Genomic DNA, 23,078 nt, shown 5'->3' with positions numbered 1-23,078 from the left:
GTAGACGGCATTGCAGGTATCCAACCAATGAGCAGGCTGTCTAAGGGTTTTTGTGTCTGTGTTTGATTTTTATTAGTCTAAGTACAGAACCAAATCTCTACCTTTATTTATAATGTTGTTTTCCGTTTTCTAGACCTTTAAAGTCAAATGGCAATAAGGGTTTCCGATTTGGTTTGGGGTAAACAATGTGCCTAACAAACATATAAATATCCACATAAACAAACATGAGATATACTCGTTTCAGAGGAAAATAGGAGCCAGCTCTAACCAGCGATAATTAACAGTGATATAACACTGTGAATAATGTCTCAGTTAAATGAACTCCTCTGGCACTCAGCGTAATCCGCTTAATTCCCAGCGCTGTGAGTGGCTCTCCCATCCAGATAATAGTGTACATGCCATGTTGAAGAAGAGCAGGAAAGCAAGGAAAATTATTCAGGACTAACAAAAATGCTCAGCGAGCTACTAAGAGGCAAATCCAAATTAAAGGAGCAGGGTCCTATAGTATAATTTAGAAGATACCCAAAGCCATAGGCCCCCCTTGTTAACACAAAGGAAAAAGATTGGCTTGTTCAATTCAGGCTCCTGAGTTTAGGGCTTTAAATAACAACTAAGGGCAACTATTGCCCTTATTACCCTCAGCTGATAAGCAGATGCTCACTTTCATTATTCTAGTGGCAACAGATCAGTAAAAAGCTTACTTTTGAATGTTTGCTATGGGTTGTATGACCATTTGTCTATTTTCCAACATAAAATCATGATCTCTGCAAAATGATACTGCTCTTAGAGATTAATAAAGATTTAGGGAGGATGAGCCTCCCCAAAGATCAGCAACTATATATTCATATATAATTGTAAGTTCTCCAGTGGAAAGCCTCTTTTGGTAACCTACCCAAACAAAAAATGGCACCCTTCTCCCCTAATCATATTTTTTATTATGACTCAAATCATATTAATTAGCCCATATTATTATAGGGGAGCTTCTTTTGCCTAGAAGATGTATTAGAGCTCACTTTATTAAAATCTAAAATCCTCTCTACATGCAGGATTTGTGCAAAAGGCAGTTATTTTGTTTGATTTTGTCTGTACTGGAATCAGTTATTGGAGTGAGCTCTAATACATCTGCCAGGAAAAGGAGCCCCCCTATAAGATATATTGGATCTAACTGTCAATGAATATCTGACACCCAACTGCTGCATGAAGACAAAATGAAGAGAAACAGATGCTGAGGGAATAATAGTGAAGATAAACTTGAGAATTATTCAGAATTATTATTATTTATTATTTAATTGATTATATTCAGGACCGGATTTACATAGTGGGCGCCCCTAGGCCCGCTGCCGTTTGTTGCCCCATCTCCTCCCCTTTATTCTCACAAATTTTCATCAGGGACCTGAGCAATGTGGATTGGTGCAGGATAAATTTTAAAAACTATTGTATCCCCAATGTTTCTGAACCAATGTGGGTGTCTTTGGGCAGCATGCCACCCCCTAAAAATCTGCTGCCACAGGCCCGGGCCTTGGTGGCCTTTCCACAATTCTGGGCTTGATTATATTTAGAAAGCTTATTTCTGTGTGATGAAGCGTATATAAAATTTTTATATTTGGCATAGTTCCCCTTTAAAATGAAGCCCTGCAGGAAAAATCTAACATAGTCCAGGTCTGGGACCTGTTATCCAGAATGCTCGGATTTTCCGGATAAGGGGTCTTTCCGTAATTTGGACATGTCTATTAAAAATCATTGTGATTGTTTTGCCTCCAACAAGGATTAATTATATCTTAATTGGGATCAAGTACAAGCTACTGTTTTATTATTACAGAGAAAAAATAAATCATTTTTTTAAAATGTGAACTAGTTGATCAAAAATGGAATCTATGGAAGATGGCCATCCCTTAATTCAGAGCTTTCTCAATAACGGTTTCCGGATCCTATACCTGTATAGACATTCCAACAATTCTATATGTGTATTATATTGGCATAAATGTCATGCACAAAATGAAGAATCTAAACCCTTGCCAAAAATCGTTGTTCCATTTTTTTTTCTTGAAATATATACAGATATCTCAACAACTGTACCCAAATCCTCTTTAAGTTAAACACGTTTCAGCAATTTTTCTTATGCCATTTCTATTTGAATTGCAAAAAAAAAAAAAAAACGAGACCTAAATCCCATTGGATGGTTCCCAGAAAGGCTCGGCGTGTTGAATATAGAACGTTCTTTATTAATTATCGCCAGAGCGCTGTAAGAGTACCCCCAATCCAGCAAAACTAATCTCGTTTAGAAATAGAATTCCGTTCTTTTTTTTTTTTAATGAAATGAATCCATAATGCGCAGATCTTACAGTGTGCTCAGCAGAAGACTAGTTTAGTTCTTTATTAATGCCTTGGATAATGGTCAATGTAAGCGAATGAATCAGGCCGTGTATCTCGGATATCACACGTCGGCATTCCCGAAATCTGCTTATTATTTTTTGTAAGTAAATGCAGGGAAGATATTTAATGCACGGGACTATTCTACCTACCTCTCTTTTATATTCCTTATCCCCCAATTAACCTTTTCTATACATCACTCTGCCATCTGTTATGTTCTTATCTACAAAAAAAAATGATGACTGCTAATGAAGGATTGTCAGTCGCTTCACTTATTTATTCTAAATAGTATTTTTTTTTTTTTACTTCTATCTATAGTGTGACAGATCCTCCTATAATTACTGTGATTTACTTCCTATTTCATATGCATCCAAATTGACAGCATTACCCATCACCCAACGACCACTTAAAGTCCAGACATTTCCAACAAGGAGACCCACTTTTCACCTATTCACTACATTTCATGATTCCCTGGAAGCTAATTAGTTGCCAAAAATACATCTTGGTCAAGGAGAAAGACCGGAGAATTGGGTTATTTGAAAATGATGTTGAATCAAGAAGCAGAAATGACCAGCCCTGCTTCTAAGAGCCTAAAATTACCAGATGTAAAAAAAAAAAAAAAAAAAGAAATAATAAAATGCTAAATGGCTTCTCGTTCCGTCGCCTAGGCAACCAAACATCTTTACAATAGGCCTATATTTTCCTTTGGGGGTTTGCAAAGCCATTCAATCAAACCATTTACTCTTTACAGCTTTCAACCTGAGCACAAATGTTTCCAAGCTGCTTTTTTTTTTTCTTTCTCTTTTATTTTGGGGAATTTACAGAGAGTAGATTATATTTCAGATGAAGGCAGAAGTATGATGGATAGTTCAGATATGAACACTTCCATTAGAAAGGGGGGAAGATGAAGAGAAAAGGGAAAACAAAAGGAAGAATGAAGTCCAGAAAGGGCTTTTCCGTGAAAGCTTTACATATTCTTTCTTTAGTAAAAACCTGAAATGGGTTATTTTTATGCCACTGATTCTGATGATGGGCACCAAATCATGATGAAAGTTCTATATTTATGACACTTTTATGATGTCTCATGGTTTACTTGTAGGGGATTTAAGAATCACTGAAAGTGAATACAATGGGGTTTTCTAGACAGGCGTAAAGATACATACAGAGGGTGTACGGTTCATTTGCCCATCCTAGATCTTTTAAAGGTCAGTTGGACAGATATCAGGTGCCAAGTCACTTATTCTTGAATTAATTGGGGCTATACATGTAATGATCTACTCCTGTGGTCAGGTCACAAAATCAACTGACTGTAACCCATTAAAGGTTCTATAAACCCAAGATCCTCGAACCGGTGATGGAAAAATGGTGGGAGTCAGGGAAATGCCACAGCTACAGATTCTGCATAAGAAGCCATGCAGTTATTGGCCTGTGGGCTTTTTCTTTTAGCATTATCTTTACCTGAATCATCCCTTGACAGTTGTCTATTGCAAAGACATTAAGGGGGTTAATTATCAATCTCTGAATATCCAAACCTCAAATAATTCGTAGTTTTCGGAGCAAAAAAAGAGAAATTTATTAAAGTCCGATGGTCTAAAAACTCAGAACCCGAAACCCAAGCATCTAAAAGCTCTCGAGGTCCTGTATAAGTCAATGGGGAAGGTCTCAGTGTCTGCGCTGATCCATTGATTTCAGGATTTCAAAACAAAGAACTCCGAAAACTAAGAAAAAATCCTAATAATTCAGAATTTTCGGGGAAGCTCCAAAGTTTTGCCTGACCCTATTTTTACAGGCTTTTTTTCTTCATAAATAAGGTCCATTCGGGAATTCAGAGTTGCTCGGAGTTGGATTTTAGAAATACTGAGATAAATTCGGACCTTTATAAACAACCCCCTAATTGTGGTTGACAATAAGGGCTTATTTATCAAAAATCTAATTCATGAGGTTTTTTTTTTACTTTCTAAACTTGAATGTTTTGCTTATTTATTTAAAAAATCCTAACATAAAAAACTCGATACTGAATACAGTAGTGGAAAAAACTTGAGAACCTTGCTTAGGACAACTCCCATTGACTTCTACGTGAATTTGCAAGCTTTTAGGTGCCAAAGTGTTACATTTGAGTTTTGGAGTTTAATAAATACCAAACATTTGAGTTTCTGAAAGTATAATTCAAATGTGTGAGTTTTTGTGCAAAACAATTTGAATTTCAAATTAAATTTTGATAAACTACTGTTTTTCAGAATGTTTGGCACTTGCTATCATAATACACCATGTCAAACAATCCATGCAAAATATTATTGTTGGCAGGTTTGACACAGCACCCACCCTGGCCAGGTGACTATAGTTACATATATGTGTGTATATATATATATATATATATATATATATATATATATATATATATATATATATATCTATATATGTACCGCAAGTATGAATTGTTTTTTACATAGAACCATAGCGCTTTGAAGGAGAACCAAACCCTTTTTTATTAAAACCCCCTATCCCCGTAACCCTACATAGACCCCCCTCCCTGCCCCTAACTCTTTACTTACACCTCGTTGCAGATTCTGTGCAGTGGAGTTCACAGGCGCCATCTTCTTCTCTTTGGTAATCTTCGGGAAGAGAGCAGCGTGTTGGTGCAAGTGCAGTTGGCGCAATATGGTGGTCCTGAACAACTGCGCGTGCACCAAAAGCCACGGAAATTGCTGAAGTGCCGGAAAAAGACCCGAAGGGAAGAAGATGGCACCTGTGAACTCCGATGCCCTGAATCTGCAACGAGGGGAGGGTGGTTGGTCTATGTAGGGTAGAGGATTTTAATTAAAAGGGTTTGGTTCTCCTTTAAGGGCTATCTGACACACAAGCTTGTATCTACATTAAGATCTTAAGAGTTGCTTTAGATTTACTTACATTTCATGTTCAACTCTCATGTCTTTATATGATCATGGAATGCCTTAATGATTATATTTCAATATAAGGGGATACAGTATTCCCTGGGTTATTGCTACTACTGAATAGTGTAGGCTGGTAAAGCCTATTGGGTTTATTTAATGTTTACATGATGTTCTAGTAGACTTAAGGTATGAAGATCCAAATTATGGAAAGATACTTTATCTGGAAAACCCCTGGTCCCGAGCATTCTGGATAACAGGTCCTATACCTGTACATGGAACAGCTGGAGGAGCTGAGGGTTGGATATGCCTTGTGCCAGTTAAAGTTATAAACTTACCTCTTCGCTGTGCCTTTCTCTATTATCAGGTGCACGTGTGCGGATGGATTTGAGGGCCCAACGTGTGCTGTAAATAAAGATGACTGCAAATACAGTGACTGTGAAAATGGTGGCACCTGTGTGGATGGAATAAATAACTACACCTGCTTGTGCCCACCACAATACACAGGTACATGTTATATTTGTGGTCGATGTAACATTTCAGCTGCATGATAATTCACGGGTAGGCTTGGGCGAATTTGACTAGTTTTGGTTCAACAAAAATTCGCCGCCATTAAAGTCTATGGTCGTCAAAAAATGTTGATGAGGGGCGAATTTTTTTTTGACGCACGTCATTTTTTTTTTGACGCGCAACACAATAGAAGTATATGCTGCGGCAAAACAAGCCGAAAAAATTTGCCAATCCCTCTCACGGGGCAGATAGCTTTCTTTCGTTTCTGGTTTAGAACAGAACAAACACTTAGGAGGATATTTATTAAAGGTCGAGTTTGTAAGGTTTGTGAGGTTTTTTTCTACTTGAATAAACTCACAATTTAAGCAAACTCGAATGTTTGCTTATTTATGAAAAAATCTGAATGTAAAAAATTTGATTGAATGCAATCGGGAAAAAACCTCAAATATCTCCAATTTATTGAGTTTTCTAGCACAAGCCAGAGTAAAACACCCAAAAATCACAAAGGCAAATAACGTCTTCAAATGGTTAAAGGGACCACTGCCGTTGACTTTTACATTAATTCAACAGGTTTTAGCTAGAATTTATATGGAGGCTTTTTCCCCCCCGAAAAATTTGAGGCTTGTTTCCCCCTAAAAAATTCAAGTTTTTTTTAGTGAAAACTCAACTCTTAGGGGCAGATTTACATATGGTTGAATATCGAGGGTTAATTAACCCTCGATATTCGACTGCCGAATGTAAATCCATTGACTTCAAATATCGAAGTCGAAGGATTTACCACAAATAGTTAGATCGAACGATCAAGTGAAAAATCGTTCGCTCGAACGATTAAATCCTTCGAATCGATTTAAATCCATCGATCGAACGATTTTTCTTCGACCAAAAAATTGTTAGAAAGCCTATGGGGACTTTCCCCATAGGCTAACATTGCACCTCAGTAGTTTTTAGGAGGCGAAGTAGGGGGTCGAAGTTTTTTTTAAAGAGACAGTACTTCGACTATCGAATGGTCGAATATTCGAACGATTTTTAGTTCGAATCGTTCGATTCGAAGTCAAAGGTCGAAGTAGCCAAAAAAACATTCAAAATTCGAAGTTTTTTTTATTCTATTCCTTCACTCGAGCAAAGTAAATGTGCCCCTTAATAAAAAAAAATATATATTATTTTCTCTTTTTCTTTCCTGCCTTTCTTCTTCTTGCAGGTGAATATTGCGAGCACCTCGTGGACGTTTGCTCATCAGAATTGAATCCTTGCCATCATGACTCCGAATGCATCGTGACACCCGAGGGCCCAAAGTACGTACCTGTCCCCACACCCACTATTTGCACACAGTAGCAATTTTCTAAAATGGATTTCTTTTTTTATATCGTTTGAATTGGAAAACGGATAGAAACAGAACAGTAAAATATGTAATGCTCACCCTCCAAGCACTAATTATGTTGCTTCAGACCACTTTCTGGTTGTGGCTGCTAGATAGTTGAAGAGAGGTAGAATATAAATCTATATAATCCAAAAGCCACACAATACAAAGACCAATGGCATTGTTACTGAGTGAACTCCATGATGATGGAAGAGCGGTACATACATCTCAGGCTGCTCCAGTTCTCATATTTCAACTGAGCCCCGTTGAACAGCAGGGGAGACATATTCAAAGGCTGTGTGTTAAAAAACCTTCTTGACTTAAGCCCAGTTCATTGTTATTTTCACTGTAAATCCATTCCTGGTGAAAGACGATCTCTTGGCTTTGTTGCACAGGTGTGAGTGTGCCCCGGGCTATGGAGGAGACGACTGCAGCCTGAATTACGATGACTGCAAGGACCACCGCTGCCAGAATAATGCCCTGTGTGTGGATGAGGTTAATGGATATTCATGTCTCTGCACTGAGGGTTACAGGTACTAGGACAAAGAGTAAATATTCCACTCTGTACATGTGATTGATATAGCTCCTAGCCAAAGAAAACTAAACACGGAGTACTAGTTGCTTTATATAAAGAATCTACTCGTGGCTTTAACAAACACCCTGCTTTCAAGGGGTTCAAGTAACAGCCCTAAGTGAGAGATAGGGGCGGGGGTTTGATGTAAAGGGTAAGCACACTACAGTGCCACAGGCCAATATTTCATAGGAGAGAAAAGTCCCAGTGCTAATGCCTTTGGATGTTTCACCAAAAACCTTTTGGGCAGGGGCACCAAAACATTGTATGCAGAATGGCTGAAAACTGCACCATGTACTGTAGGCCATACAGGCACAATCAGACCAGAAGGAGCGGAGATAGCCTACTGCCTAGGAAAACACATCCATTTTAAGGAAGAAAAAAGTAACTTTTAAATCAGAATACGTGTATGCTTTTATATACTGCTTATAGTAGCAGTTACCCTTTTTTATCAGCAAAAAAACATTCTTGCAACAACCTATAAATTCTGCACAATTTAGGGCAGAGACAGACAAGAAGATTAGTTGCCCGGCGACAAATGGCCTCTTCTTCGGGCAACTAATCTCCCCAAGCTGCCCCTCCCTGCTAGAATCTAAATCGCCGGCGGGATGCCTCTAGGATCGCTTCATTTTCCGAAGTCGCCTGAAGTTTCCTTGTGAGGCAGCTTTGGGCGACTTCGGAAAACGAAGCACTCCGAGTGCCATCCCGCCAGGGATTTAGATTCTAGCTGGGAGAGGCAGTTCGGGGAGATTAGTCGCCTGAAGAAGAGGCCATTTGTCACCGGGCAACTAAATCTCCCCAAATCTTCTTGTCTGTCTCTGCCCTTACAGACTCAAAACATGTCCCTTAAAAACTGCAGACAATGGAGCACTCTCAGTTGCACAGGTTCCCATCTTGCGGAAACCAGATGTAGTTCAACTATACAAAAATACCAGCACATTAAAATGGAAGGCAGCTTAAGGAATGCTCTGCATACTGTACAGGGGCATTATAGTGCAGTTGAGTTTACTTATTAACCTAAATGATCGCATCTGAAGGAAAAAATAATTTTGTTTCCAACTCTCTCTGCAGTGGGCAGCTTTGTGAAATGCCATCCCAGGCCCCCTCGCCTTGTAAACTAACACCCTGCCAGAATGGTGCCAACTGTATTGAGGTGGGGAACAGCGCCTTGTGCCAGTGTCTCCCAGGCTTCGGAGGATTAAAGTGTGAGAAACTGCTGAGTGTAAACTTTGTGGATAGAGACACTTATCTGCAATTTACCGACCTGCAGAACTGGCCCCGGGCAAACATCACACTTCAGGTTGGTGTTGAGACAAATTCCTTTAAAACCTTCGCTACAATCACTGTTAATGGAATAAATGTCAGGTGATGAGTAATTATTATGGTTCTGTGTTGAGCTGCTATCGAACCATCAGACCAAAGGCAGAAAAGTGTTACCCACAGTCCCTAGGGTAAAATCCTTTTTACGGCTTTGTGGCTCAGTAAATCTGCAGTTTAAATTTGATATTAATCCTGCTCCACAATAGCTGTTTTTGTAGATGATGCTCACCACTTTCATGGAAAAGCTGCCCTTTGACCAAGGATATCATTTAAGAGATAAGCGCACTTTTAAATGAGAAATCTGGGAGCTTTCTTTGAGAATATACCAAGGATCTTGAGTTGGGTTACCCCTGCCAAATAAAAAAAGGCATGTGTGTCTTGGAGGCCCAGGCAGCCAACGGAAGGATCATGCCTTTTAGATCCAAGGTTGGACAGACCAGAATGTATCAAGATCTCCAGATGGGTCTGGCCCTAATGTTGCTCCCAAAATGGGTGTAAAAGAAAAAAAGATGCCCAGTCTGACACAACAAAGAACCATTGACATTTGGATTCACATTTACTTGTGTCATTCACAGATAAACTGCAATAATAAGATAGAAATGAAAGTGCCATGTTAGCTGGAAGGCCTCCTAAGGCTCTTGGAATTGGTCATTGTGTTTACATGTCCCATAGACATAATGATGTTCTAATGTAGAGGGTCCCATGGGAAGTGGGGTATTCCTGAAGTTTGTTTTTCGTGCCTAGAATCAATAAATGGATTTGGAAGTGTGAGGATTGCCTCTACTGAATGATAGATATCTCAGGAGGTAAACTTAGCTGGTATAGACCCTCACTATCAAATAGTATCTATTGTTATTGTCAACAGGGGAACCTACAGCTCCTCAGCTATTCCTAAACTATACTTCCCAACAATTTTCAGGCCACCTATGGAAAAAAAACAGCATTTCAACCCCATAAAGGGCATTTCTACAGATGCAGATCTAAAGCTTTTAATTTGATTCCATATTCATACAGCTTGCTTCTGCTAGACAATTCTCCTTGTGCAACACTGTAAATAAACATATTTTGCTGTTTTTTTCCGTTATTAATGAAATTAATGAGCTAAAAGATGTTGTATTCTATATAAGATTAAGGGAAAACCATTGGAATCCAAACCGTACATACAAACAAGGTATATTTTCCCCCTTCAAGCCTGAATATAAAATGCAGTTCCACTTCATTGTTCAGTTTCCTTTCATAATTCCATAAGAAAAGGGTAATATGAAGCATTGTACTGAGAGCAGGATATAGAACATCGCACCTTTTATCTACGCTTGTCAGTGAGTCAGACCTGTTTGCTGCCAGAATTTATTATTTTTCCTCATTTGATACAATTTTGTAGGTGTCAACGGCAGAAGACAATGGAATTCTACTGTACAATGGAGACCATGACCATATGGCTGTAGAGTTGTACCAAGGCCACGTCAGGGTTAGTTATGACCCCGGAAGCTTTCCAAGCTCTGCCATTTACAGGTAACCCCTAAATCAGGTATTTCCCCTTCAAATAATAGTTCTATTTTTTTAGTCTCTTGATTAAACAGACAAAGGAAACATTATTTTAAATTCATGCAAAATTCTGTTTTTGTGTATTGGCACCTCTCACAGGAGGGCACGGTAGTAATTGCTGGTGCCATGGTGTCACTTCAGATGCCGGTAATCCCTTCTAAATGCTTTAGCTATTGAAAGAGCACAATGGAGTCCAAACTCCAAAGATATCAAATAACAAGCTGTATATTAGTTCTCTCTTTGTACCAAAATAATGCAGACTTGTATTGTGCGGCCAACTGGTGTGTAACGACTGCTCTCGCTCACTGGCAGTTTTATATCCCATGGCCTAATCGATAATATTGTGCAAAGATACTGCCTTTGTCTGCTGCTTAAGCCCCCACCCCTATCAAACACAATATGAATCCTTGCTCTAGATTTTCCCTGGTAAATCAAGTATTATCATCACTCCAACAATCTCACTGTTTTACCTACATTTGTCCTGCTTCAATTTATTTGAGATCAGTGCTGAAAACATGCGATTTTACAACAGACCCTAGCAGATGGCAAACTATGCCTTTTTACCCCCAAGCTGGTGTGTAATTTGGAATTAGCAGACCGTTGATAAAAAAAATCTCCCCTGAGTGTCGTTATTTCCTGAACAGAATTATAATCGTTGGTTTACTTTACAATTTCTCTTCTCCAGTGCAGAGACCATCAATGATGGGCAGTTCCATACTGTGGAGTTGGTTACATTTGACCAGATGGTTAATCTCTCCATTGACGGAGGGTCACCCATGACAATGGATAAATTTGGGAAACATTATACCCTTAATAGCGAAGCACCTCTATACGTGGGAGGTAAGATTTAATATATAAATATAATTAGGAAAACAGCCATTTACAGAGCTGGGCAAACTTTACAATGGGCAAAGTGGACTTAATACATGTTCTCCGGTCAGTTACATTATTATACCTACTTGAACGTCCTTGGAAGGATGCCACTGAATTTTAATTTACATACATGTATATAAAAAGACTTTCCATAATGCTTGCCCTAACTGAAATATTCTCCTTAGACAGCCCTATATATATACTAAAAAAGACCAGCAAAACCGAGATTTTTTGTGATAGAAAATGAATGTATTAAAAAGTGCATGTACTTTTTAATACATTCATTTTCTATCACAAGAAATCTGAGTGTTGCTGGATCCACCAACTCCCTGGGTGCCAAGTGGTAGTTCAGCAAGCACATCCACAGCAATGAAAAAAATCCTTTTTATTGGGAGAAATAAAAAAAAAGAAAAGAATTTTTAATTTTTTAGGCAAGACACCTGTGAGTGCCGAGTCATTATATATATATAATACACAAAAGCCATGAATATCCTGTAAATTATATCCTTATAAACGGTGAGTAGTGATGTCATCAGTTATAAACGGTGAGTAGTGATGTAATTTCTGTCACATGACTCACTAAAATTTGTGTATTATAATAAATAAAGTACCCCCAGTTGTAAAATATGAGGATATTAGAAGTTACCTCGGAGTTCCATGACCTGTATAAAAACACTCGGCCTTCGGCCTCGTGTTTTTATATGGTCATGAAACTCCTCGGTAACTAATAATATCCTTATATTTTACAAGAGGGGGTACTTTATTCACTATATATATATATATATATATATACACACACAAAATAAGAAAATAAGACCAGCGTGCATGCTGTACATGCACTTTTTAATACACTTTATATACTTAAATCTGGGTGATGCTGGTTAGTTATGGGCGAATTTGTCCCGTTTCGCTTTGTGATGAAATTCGCGAAACTGGTGATAAAAATCGCAAAACATATATTTTGAGGCCGGCGAAACCGTCGCCGGTGTCGGAAAAACTTTGACGCGGCACAACGAAACGGGCAAATTCGCTGCGAATTTTCGCCTGCCGAATAAATTTGCAAAACATAGGTTTTGACGCCGGCGAAACCGTCGCCGGTGTCTGAAAAACTTTGACGCAGTACGACGAAACGGGCAAATTCACTGCGAATTCACGCCTGCTGAATTAATTCGCCCATCACTAATGCTGGTCTTATATAGTATACTTGGAAATTTTTACTGTGCACCCAAGGCTTATATATATACACACACTACTACTTGAATTGTAGATTGTATTTAAGGGAAAATAAATGCATGATGAACTATATATATATATATATATATATATATATATATATATATATATATATATATATATATATATATATATATATATATATATATATATATATAAACAGCATAGTCTCTCTTTAATCATTTAATTTATACAATATTGCCTAAAAACAGAAGACAGATATGACTATCTATCTATCTATCTATCTATCATCTATCTATCTATCTATCTATCTATCTATCTATCTATCTATCTATCATCTGTATCTGTTCCTTCTGTATTACATTTAACTTGGTAGAGCAGTGGAGGAACAAAGAAGAGGGGTTGTGGGGGTGGGTGCAGCACCAGTGAGGGGGAGGATTTAGGAGAAGGTATTTGTACAAGTGCTGGGCAGTATGCTGCTCACCATATCTGGTTCTTGGAGGTGAGATCTCTATAATAAATGTTGCTTTTAGTGTTGGTACAAGAGTTCTGGAAAACACAAGCATTTTCCCTTTATCTATCAGATCCCTGAGACATCTGGGTCAGAAGCCTCTAGTTGTGCTCAGGTTGAACAAAGCTGAGGAGGATCTTGGTGACACATTTTTTGCAGAGAGAGTTAAATATAGCAGCTATGTTTCCCCAGAACCTCTGCCGTCGATGGCATGACCTGGAAACATCATGGTCTGGTTACACGTTGCCACATGCCATCTAGGACAGAGCCGAGGAGAAGATCACCTCTCTTACATTAGATATAGTCAGAGAGTGCAATGGACTTCTCATTTCTGCTTATCTTACAATCCTCTTTTGTCAGCCAATGATATATGATTGGTATATTTAGGGTAGTGGCAGACACTATACTAAAATATATTCTGAAAATATATTGGCCAAATTGACTCAACACCCATATCCCACCCTAATCTTCAGACTGTGCTTTTATTAGCAATTCTCACCCGACCTGGCGTTCAGGCTGTGCACTCCCTGCTACCCCTTCAGCCGCCCGAGTCACACAGGGATTTATATGTTGTTGCATATTGTACCTGTAAACATTTGTACCACTATGTAGGCACTCCAGCCACATGTAAGCTGTTCTTCTGCTCTTTAGGTATGCCAGTCGATGTCAACTCTGCCGCTTTTAGACTTTGGCAAATCCTTAATGGAACCAGCTTTCATGGCTGCATCCGGAACCTGTATATCAATAACGAGCTGCAAGATTTCACCAAAACCCAAATGAAGCCTGGAGTTGTGCCGGGCTGTGAACCGTGTCGGAAACTCTTTTGCCTTCATGGAATATGCCAACCCAATGCAGCAAATGGACCCGTGTGCCACTGTGAGACCGGATGGACTGGGCCACACTGTGACCAACCACTAAATGATCCATGTCAAGGCCACAAGTGAGTAAAAATGGCTAGTCTTTAGTTCAGGGTCTTCATATGGGATCAGATACATCTAGATGCCTGGACACAAACCCAAGATTTAATGAGAATGAACGATGTTTAGGACTAATCACTGCAAAACATACACTTTCATTGAAGGAATTATAATGGAAAGAGAATTTTAGCGGACCTGCCAGGATATGTTATCCATATATATATCTATCTATATCTATCTATCTATCTGTCTATCTATCTATCTATCTATCTATCTATCTATCTATCTATCTATCTATCTATCTATCTATATATATATATATATATATATATATATATATATATATATATATATATAGTATCATGGGTGCAGGCAAATGAAAATTCTAGTGGAATAGATTGTAAAAGACACTGAGTAAACCCCCTGTATTGCACTAGAACTGAGAGCAGTGGTTTTTAGGCTTTTTAGGTTCAAGCCCTCTATATAATACTTGGTCTGGGCCTGGCTAAGCCATAATAAGTTTATTGTTAAACAATGCTTTGGTGTATCAGCCAGCGGCCTAATGACTTGGTGGCATGCCCCTACCACACAAAAAAACCCTGTCCATCTTCCCACTATTTAGTCTGCAGGCAGACAAAGTTCCTTTAGGTGGGACGACTATAGATGAAGCTGACCCCGCAGTCCAGGCCCCCCGCTACAGGATCTGCTTCCTCTATAGTTACACCAATGCCATCAGCCACAGTTCCAAAGAACAGTAAAAGCAAACTTCTGATTGGTTGCTATAGTTTACAGCAATGGGGCCCAATTGCCCTGAACTTGTCAATGAGACAGGAGTCTGGTTGCTATGAAGAAACAAACTGGATTTGGTACAAGCGAATGGCTAAAAAAAATCTATTGAAAATGCCTCGATTATGCAGAATGCTTAGGACCTGGAGTTTATTAGATAATATTTTTTACTGTAATTTGGAGCCATAAACCCATATGAATTTATGCAGCTTAGTCACCATCATGTACAAGGTACTGTCCAATCAAAAAGCAAAGATAAATCAGAAAATTAAGGAATTGCTTGTTTTAAGGAACAGTAACAATAAAAAAATGAAAGTCTTTTAAAGTAATGAGAATGTACTGTTGCCTTGCACTGGTAAAACTGATGTGTTTGCTTCAGAAACACTACTATATTTCATATAAACAAGCTGCTGTGTAGCAATGGCGGAGATTGCAAAAAAGTCTGTAAGGCACAGTTTAAATAGTGGATAACAGATAACACCATTATGTTCTACAGAGCTTATCTGCTGTGTAACCTGTGCCTTTTCTCCTTTTACCAGCTTGAATGGCTGCCCCCATTGCTGCACAGCAGCTTGTTTATATAAACTGTAGTAGTCTTTCTGAAGCAAACGCCAATTTTACCAGTGCAGGGCAAAAGTCCATTGTATTTTAATTACTTTGATACACTTTCAGTTTTTGGTGTCACTGTTCCTTTAAATACATGGCAATGCTGTGTTTGGATACGGGGATTAGTAGATCCCATGCACGTACAATGCAATGAAATCTTTGCTCCCGTGTGTTTTCAGATGTGTCCATGGGTCTTGCATGCCACTAGATGCCCTAACATACAGCTGCCTGTGCCAGGATGGGTACAAAGGTGCCCTGTGCAACCAGCAAGGAGAGCTCTACAATCCGTGTAAAAGTCTGCAGTGCCAGCACGGGCGCTGTCAGATCTCAGACCTGGGCGAAGCCTATTGCGAGTGTGATGGCGGCTACGTGGGAGACAATTGCGATCAAGGTCAGCTGGTTTAAAAGCTTTCTGCTTATGTGTTTCCTGCATTGATTGAAGTTATTTATACACAGACCGACAAAGGATAAGCCCGTTGAAAAGTACATTGGAATTAAAGCAGCGCTAATGTTCGAAACCCCCCTTTGCTTTCATTGGAGAAAAAAAAATTCAGCCACAATGAGAACAATTTGTGTTATTACCCAACATACCTCTTCCATTAAACATAATGAGAAAACATTGACCATTCTGTTGCTGTAGAGATAAAAAAAAAATGTGAACAGTAAGGGGTAGGGTGCTCCATAGAGTATATAACAGGGATTGGATGTAGAAGGGCACTTCCAAAGTCCTGATGTACCCAGGTAGATATATTCATACCCCAATAGTATATCCTGTTCATCATAGCTGTGCCCAATGGCATAACAATAGAGGAGGCAGAATCATGATTGTAGGGGGCGGGAACTGTATGAACACCCTACTCCTACAAGACCGCTCACCTGCCTGTGAGTAACGAGGGAGGGTGCGGGCAGACGGAAGGGTGGTTGGAAATGTAGAGTAGAGATTGACACGTGCCAGGCCCCACTGAAGATATTTTTGCGGAGGGACCAGTGCCCACAATTTGGCACTGGCTGTTTGAGAGCATTAAATTCACATGACGTGTCTAGGGTCCATGTTAGGATTTGGCCAAATCCTGCTTTAAAGGGGTTGCTCGCCTTTAAATTAGTTTATGATGTAGAGAGTGCTAATCTGAGACAATTTGCAATTGGTTTTAATTTTTTATTATTTGTGGTTTTTGAGTTATTTAGCTTTTTATTCAGCAGTTTCAGCAATCTGGTTCCAGGGTCCAAATTCCCCTAGCAACCACATATTGATTTGAATAAGAGACTGGAATATGAATAGGAGAGGCCTGAACAGAAAGACGAGTTATAAAAAGGAGCAATAACAGTACATTTGTAGCCTCACAGAGCATTTGTTTTTTTTAGATGGGGTCCCATATAGTATTCGTCCCCTCATCAGGCCATTCAGTTGGATGACCATATGGGTTGTGCCATGTATGGAAACAAATTATCCGAAGGCACACAGATCTGATGCACTGCACTTCCGCATTAAACGTGCAAGGTATTCCTTGCTTGCATCAGATCTGTGTGCCTTTGGATAATTTGTTTCTAGATATTGCATTTGAGGTTGCCGGACCTCTACCATTGTGCACCAGACAGCATTGAAATAATTATTGATAAGGACTGCGAGAGCCAGGTTCGTACTGCATACAATTGTCCCATCTTTACTTTCTCAAGCCAACAGTGCAAATAATTAGTACTAAGGCAATAACCCCATAGGACTTTGTTCTAAAGACTAAAATGGGGGTATAGTTAGAATTCAAGGCGTGTTAAGGATAGGATTGGATTTTTACTGTACAATGTACATGAGACGGAAGGGCACCTAGAGGAGATTATACAGGTTTCGAACTGTATTCAGCATACGAGAAGGATTAGGTAGGCAATTTTTAGAAAATAGCATTACTGAGTCAGAGAAGCAGCAAGCAGTGGAGAAGAGGCAATATTACTGAGCATCGGCACAGGAGAGAACAAAAGCCAGGCAGCTATTTCACCTATTTGATGCTAACAGCCAGGGAGACGAGTTCAGGCTGAATATAAGAGAGAGAGGCAATTGCAGGCCAAAGTCAGCAAACTAATGACACAGGCAAGAATACAAGAGAAATGTGAGAGAAGCACAGAAGCACTGCTCCACTCTGTACATGGCAGCCTGGATCAGGCGAAAGAAAGATTATATAGGACCACAATGCCCTTTTATTCCTCAAACACCTTTATATGGGGAGAGCTAATGTTGCACAACTGAATACACAACATTTTCAACAAGAAAGCAAAGTACAAAGTACTTGTTGGCGTGAAATGCATCAGGGGGGAAGATGTTTGCTTGTATGCAGTAGCCATTCTTACCAGGGCTCATTATGGGGTGTCTTTTTTCTGGTGCTACCGGGGCAGCTGTCATGGTGGTTGATGTGATGTTTTTGTTGGCAGATTCATTTTGGAGAGCAGCATATGGCAGAATACATGAACCTGCAATATTTTGTTTAATTTAGCTACTAGCAGGTCCTTCTGTATTTACATTGAATCCATACAGGCAAAGACTTAATACCATACCAAAAAAACTGATCATTTGCCCTATGAATATATTCAAATGTATGTGGACTCCTTGCTGCCCAACATCTTGTTCCAAAGCCAAGGATTTTAATATCAAGTAGATCCCTAACTCTAATGGGAAGGCATTGCACTAAAGGTTGGAACACTGTTGGTTGAATTTACTTTTGTTCACATATAAGAGGTTGGACGGTGATATTGGGCAATTAGACTCCAATTAATCCCACAGTTGGGTTGAGGTCAGGGCTCTGTGAAGGCAAGTGAAGTTATTCCACACCCAGGAAAAACCTTGCATAAAGTAATAATAAAAAAATAAAACTTTCCCTGGTCCCCAAATTACAAAACTGTGCCGATGTCCCCATATTGGATCAAACTCAAAAGGAAAGTAGCAGCATCAGAAAAAAAGCCATAAACACAATGAATAGACTGAAGGGGTGGACTGGAATATGGAAGTTCCCCGAGGGAAACCTTCTAAAGACAAATAACCCACACATGGACACATGTAATAATATTTCATTCATGAAACACTAGAACTGAACTGTTGCTAGGTAATCTGCACATTCTTTGGTTTCCCATCAGGCATGGCGGCTCCTGCTTAACCTGTTCCTTAACACAAAAGGCCACGCAGAATTCCAGGAAATAATTTCCTTATGGGGAAATTTGAGAGATAGGTTTCAGAGTTAAGTTTGTACCCTTCACATTTTGACAAATTATTTTGGTGTGGGGTTTTAATAAGAGTATGTGCACTGCGGAGTGTTAGGGGGAGGCCAGGTGACCCCCTTCTACTCCCACAGGCAAAAGTCATGGTTTGAGGATCCTTTTGAACTAGAATGTCAAGAATTACACAAAGAGCAACACAGCCAGACTTATTTATCATATTTATCAAGGGTCGAATTTCAGATTGAAAAAACTTCGAAATTCTAATTCAAAAAGACCAACTGAAATTATGTCAAAGTTTTTTTTGGTCGAATAGGTCCGTTTTCGATCGAATACTACGAATCGAAGTAATATCGAATTCGATCGAATTCGATTCGAAGTTTTTCCCCCAAAAAAAAAGTCCACCAATTGATTTCAAATAGGTTCTAGGAGGTCCCCCATAGGCTAAAACAGCAATTCGGCAGGTTTTGGATGGCGAATGGTCGAAGTCTAATTTTTAAAGAGACAGTACATGATAAATTTAGATTTTAGATTTTCAAATTCGAATCGAATTTGGACTATTCCCTAGTCGAAGTACACAAAAAATAGCTTGAAATTCACATTTTTTTCATTCGAAAATTCACCTCGACCTTAATCTGCCCCTTAATATTAATTGACAGACAACAATCCCACAGCAATACATGCATAGATATTATCCTTAGTCGACAGTAATCCTCAGTAACTTTAAAGTTATTCGCTTTTATGGGTTTAGTGCAATAACATACCTCCCAACATTTCCGTGGTTTTTATGTGTTATTACAGTTTTGCTAATGAAGGTGAATTGCCCTTTAAAGGAGAAGGAAAATCTTTGTGCACTTGGGGGTGCCAAATGTTAGGCACCCCAAGTGATTGTATTGACTTACCTGAAACCCTGGGCCAGTGCTCCTATCAGCAGAAAACTGCACCGGGCCAGGGTTATACCAGTGAGCACCACGGAGCTCTGCCCTGGTTTACTCTTAAAGGGTTTGTTCACCTTGAACTACCCCTTTAAGTTCCTGAAAGGGCAGTGGTATCAGCCCATGTGTAAGTGAGTAATGGGATGTCTGGGGGTGACTGTTGTAATGAACAGGGGTGGGTAAGCCAGTATGAGGCAAGTGGTACTTGTCATTGGCACCTCTTGACCCAGATATTTGCCTCTGGGCCCATGATAGTCCAGTTGTTGCTTTCCTCGCATCCTTCTTTATCAGTTTGCTTCTCCTTTTAGAATCAGAATGCCGAGGAGAGCCAGTGCGGGATTATTACCAAGTACAGCGAGGCTACGCCATTTGCCAAACCACGCGCACCGTGTCTTGGGTTGAATGCCGCGGTTCCTGCCACAATCACAGCTGCTGCACCGGATTACGCATGAAACGCCGGAAGTACACGTTCGAATGCAGCGACGGCTCTTCCTTTGTGGAAGATGTGGAGAAACCCATCAAGTGTGGGTGCACCCAGTGCGTGTGAAACAAGTTGAACTGCATTGTACAAGATCACACCGGACAAAATAATAATCATAATTAAAAAAAAAAAAAAATATCCAAGAATAAAACCTGGACAATTACATTCTGTAAAACTGGACTTCTGCTCCCCTTTCAGATGCGTGAATATCTTGATGTCTGTGGCATTTAAAAAATATATGTATAAACAGCACCTATTGCATTAAGAGGCACACGCACATGCTGACTGGTTGTATAGTGTTGTAATCATTGGAGAAAAGGTATAGAGGAGGTATATATGTAGAGGGTACAATGTGTAGATAGAGATTTTTTTAAAAAAAAAAAACACACACACACAAATGTATTTATACACAATGTGGATAGATTTACATGGAACAAGAAGGAAGGTCTGTATTTTATTTTTCCATTTTTTTAAGGTAGATCATTTTGTAACCATTGTGGCAGTATTACATCTGTTTTGTATAGCTCAGAACGTTCGACAAGTATTCTTTTCCGATCTGTCATTTCTGCTTGGGGGACCCCATTGTGGGCGAGGGGCACATCACTTTCATAATGCACTTTCTGCTCAGTGAAAAGCAACAGACTAATGTCATTTTATATTTATGATCATTTCTTTATCTACCACTATATATCATATTAACTAGGCTTCCCGACACAGGACATAAATGACTTTTAATAACACTTATCTGTGATGCCACACACAAAGACTTTTAGGTGGCAGACGGGGAGCCCAGCAACAAATCTTCTCTACTTCGGGCGACTAATCTCCCCAAATGCCTTCCCGCCGACAAGGATGTGAATCGCCGACAGGATGGAATACGTAGCACTTAGTTTTCCGAAGTTGCCCGAAATTGCTTCACGAGGAAACTTCGGGCGACTTTGAAATTCTGAAGCGATAAATATGCCATCCTGCCGGCAATTTGCATTCTTGCCGGCAGGAAGGCAATTCGGGGAAATAAGTCGCCCGCAGTAGAGACTTGTCGCTGGTCAACTAATCTCCCCGTCTGCCACCAGCCTTAGGGACATGGTGTTTTCTCTGCTGGCTTATCTACGTTGGGGATGGGAATACCAATCCATTACCTACTGCCCCAACATAAGCCTTGGCTTTGGCCTGCTGGTGCACAGACAGGGAGGATTATGGCATGAAAATGCATACTTTCACGATTCATGCCAGAATACGTCTGGTTTATACGCTAGCAGGCCAATGCTGTAGCTGTCAGTGTAAGTGATATCAGGGTGGAAGGATTGGCCCTTTTTCCCAAGCAGAGATATGCCAGCTGAGAATACACCTCACATGACATGGTCCTTAGCTTAAGGAGGTTCTGGCAACAGCTGAAGGTCCATCAGACAATACTTATATATAAGCAATGTTGCTCCACACAGCCTGTATTGCCTTCGGGCCCCTCTGATGCAAGGACAGCACCCAGTTCAGCACTCCTCATATACTGTATAAAGTAAAGACTGTTTATATGGACTATTAAAGAAGACGGTAGGGCACTTTGATTAACATAACCATTCTATTATTCACATAAATCCACATTTCAGCCTGTTGCTGTGCACATTAGACACAGAATTAAAGAGAAACTGATGGGGCCCTAATAATAAAGTACTGGTTAGTCTCACAAAATATGACAGTGTTGTTCTATTCATAGGTTTCAAAGTTGAAAAAATGAAAATAGCTTGTGCTGTATTCAAACAGGCTGGGAGGGGGAAGTTTCCTTTTGCGATTCTCATTTACTATCTGGAGATCAAGGAGAACCGCCCCCACTCCTTCAAAACATAATACTTTTTCTTTTGTACCATTTAATAAAATCTTTTATATTATTTGTTAATGTTGCAACTTGCCCTTTCAAACAAAACATATTTTAGCATTATTGTCCCTTTAACATTATTAAAATGTAAATTTAATTCTGCTTTTGCTTAAGTGTATTATATATGGAGTTGTGTGGGTGGGATAGATTGGGTAGATTAGGATATGGGCCACAAGGCAGAGTTCAATTCCCACCTTTGATGAGAACTCGGTGCTAAAGCAGCTCTGGTTGATTGTGCTTCAAGAATACTGCATGGCACAATGGAAGTCACTGGAGAGAGATGGAAAGACAAGCTGCCTGTCAAAAGTTGGGGCCAAATCGCATTGCCTGCGCAAAAAGCTCATTGCTCTGGTTGGTGGTGGTTCAAGTCACTCAAATGGTGGACGGTTGGAGTGAAACCATCCACCCGGGATTCAAACTCTGGACTCCACGGACGAACAACATATACTTTTGCTGGCCGAATCACAGAGCCTAACACTGCTGCAGCATCGTTCCGGATGACCAGAACAAGCAAATGTACCCTTGATGGAAGGGCAAGCTGTCTGCCCAAAGGTTGATTGCAAATTGTGGCTGGCGCTAACCCTCCTGTGATGGCCACAATCTAACAATACAACAGACACAGACAGGTACCAAACAGGCCTGGAACTAGGGGCAGGAAACAGGCAATTTGCCACATGCTCCAAAGAGCAGATAGGTTATATTGGGGCATGGGGATAGCGATTTTGCCAAATCGAAAGTAGAAGTCGATCTTGAATGCAGCATGAAGAACATGGCACCGATGACAAGGTTGGGGTGAAAGTAGCCTGCCTGTGATGGAAGGAGGGGCAAGCAGTTTTTTTTAAAAAAAGGATTTGAGAAGTTGATTAGTGAATGTCGGTTACTCTTTCATGTAGCCTGAGGAAAATGGGGCTACCAACAAAGGCAGCTTTGGCACTTTACCAAACTGTATCAGTTACATGTTAATGTAGCCCGAAGAAAAGTCGACTTATGGAGACAGCTTTCAACCAGGGCTCAAATGCCAGGCCCTTGGGGGATAAATTAGGTGATTTGCTGCATGTGCCACAGAACAGACATGTGAGGAATGCAGTTTTGCAGACTCCAAAGTAGCAGTCACTCTTGAAAGCAGCCTGAAGAAAATGGATAGGTTCT

General features: G+C 39.8%; 1 protein-coding gene across 1 annotated transcript in view; it reads left to right on the top strand.

The window, feature by feature from the left end:
* Window positions 1-22,031, top strand: part of LOC108695757 (slit homolog 1 protein) — a 242,367-nt gene extending 220,336 nt beyond the window's left edge. The window contains exons 29-37 of the mRNA XM_041568709.1: window positions 5,626-5,765; window positions 6,967-7,060; window positions 7,521-7,658; window positions 8,768-8,996; window positions 10,398-10,528; window positions 11,247-11,401; window positions 13,791-14,079; window positions 15,628-15,839; window positions 19,887-22,031. Of these exons, the coding sequence (XP_041424643.1) occupies window positions 5,626-5,765; window positions 6,967-7,060; window positions 7,521-7,658; window positions 8,768-8,996; window positions 10,398-10,528; window positions 11,247-11,401; window positions 13,791-14,079; window positions 15,628-15,839; window positions 19,887-20,125 (1,627 nt within the window). The 3' untranslated portion in view covers window positions 20,126-22,031. The remainder of the gene's footprint in view (window positions 1-5,625; window positions 5,766-6,966; window positions 7,061-7,520; window positions 7,659-8,767; window positions 8,997-10,397; window positions 10,529-11,246; window positions 11,402-13,790; window positions 14,080-15,627; window positions 15,840-19,886) is intronic.
* Window positions 22,032-23,078: the final 1,047 nt, after the last annotated feature.

Source organism: Xenopus laevis, chromosome 7L, assembly GCF_017654675.1.
Source record: "Xenopus laevis strain J_2021 chromosome 7L, Xenopus_laevis_v10.1, whole genome shotgun sequence".
Taxonomy (NCBI): domain Eukaryota; kingdom Metazoa; phylum Chordata; class Amphibia; order Anura; family Pipidae; genus Xenopus; species Xenopus laevis.
This window is presented reverse-complemented; position numbering and strand designations above follow the sequence as displayed.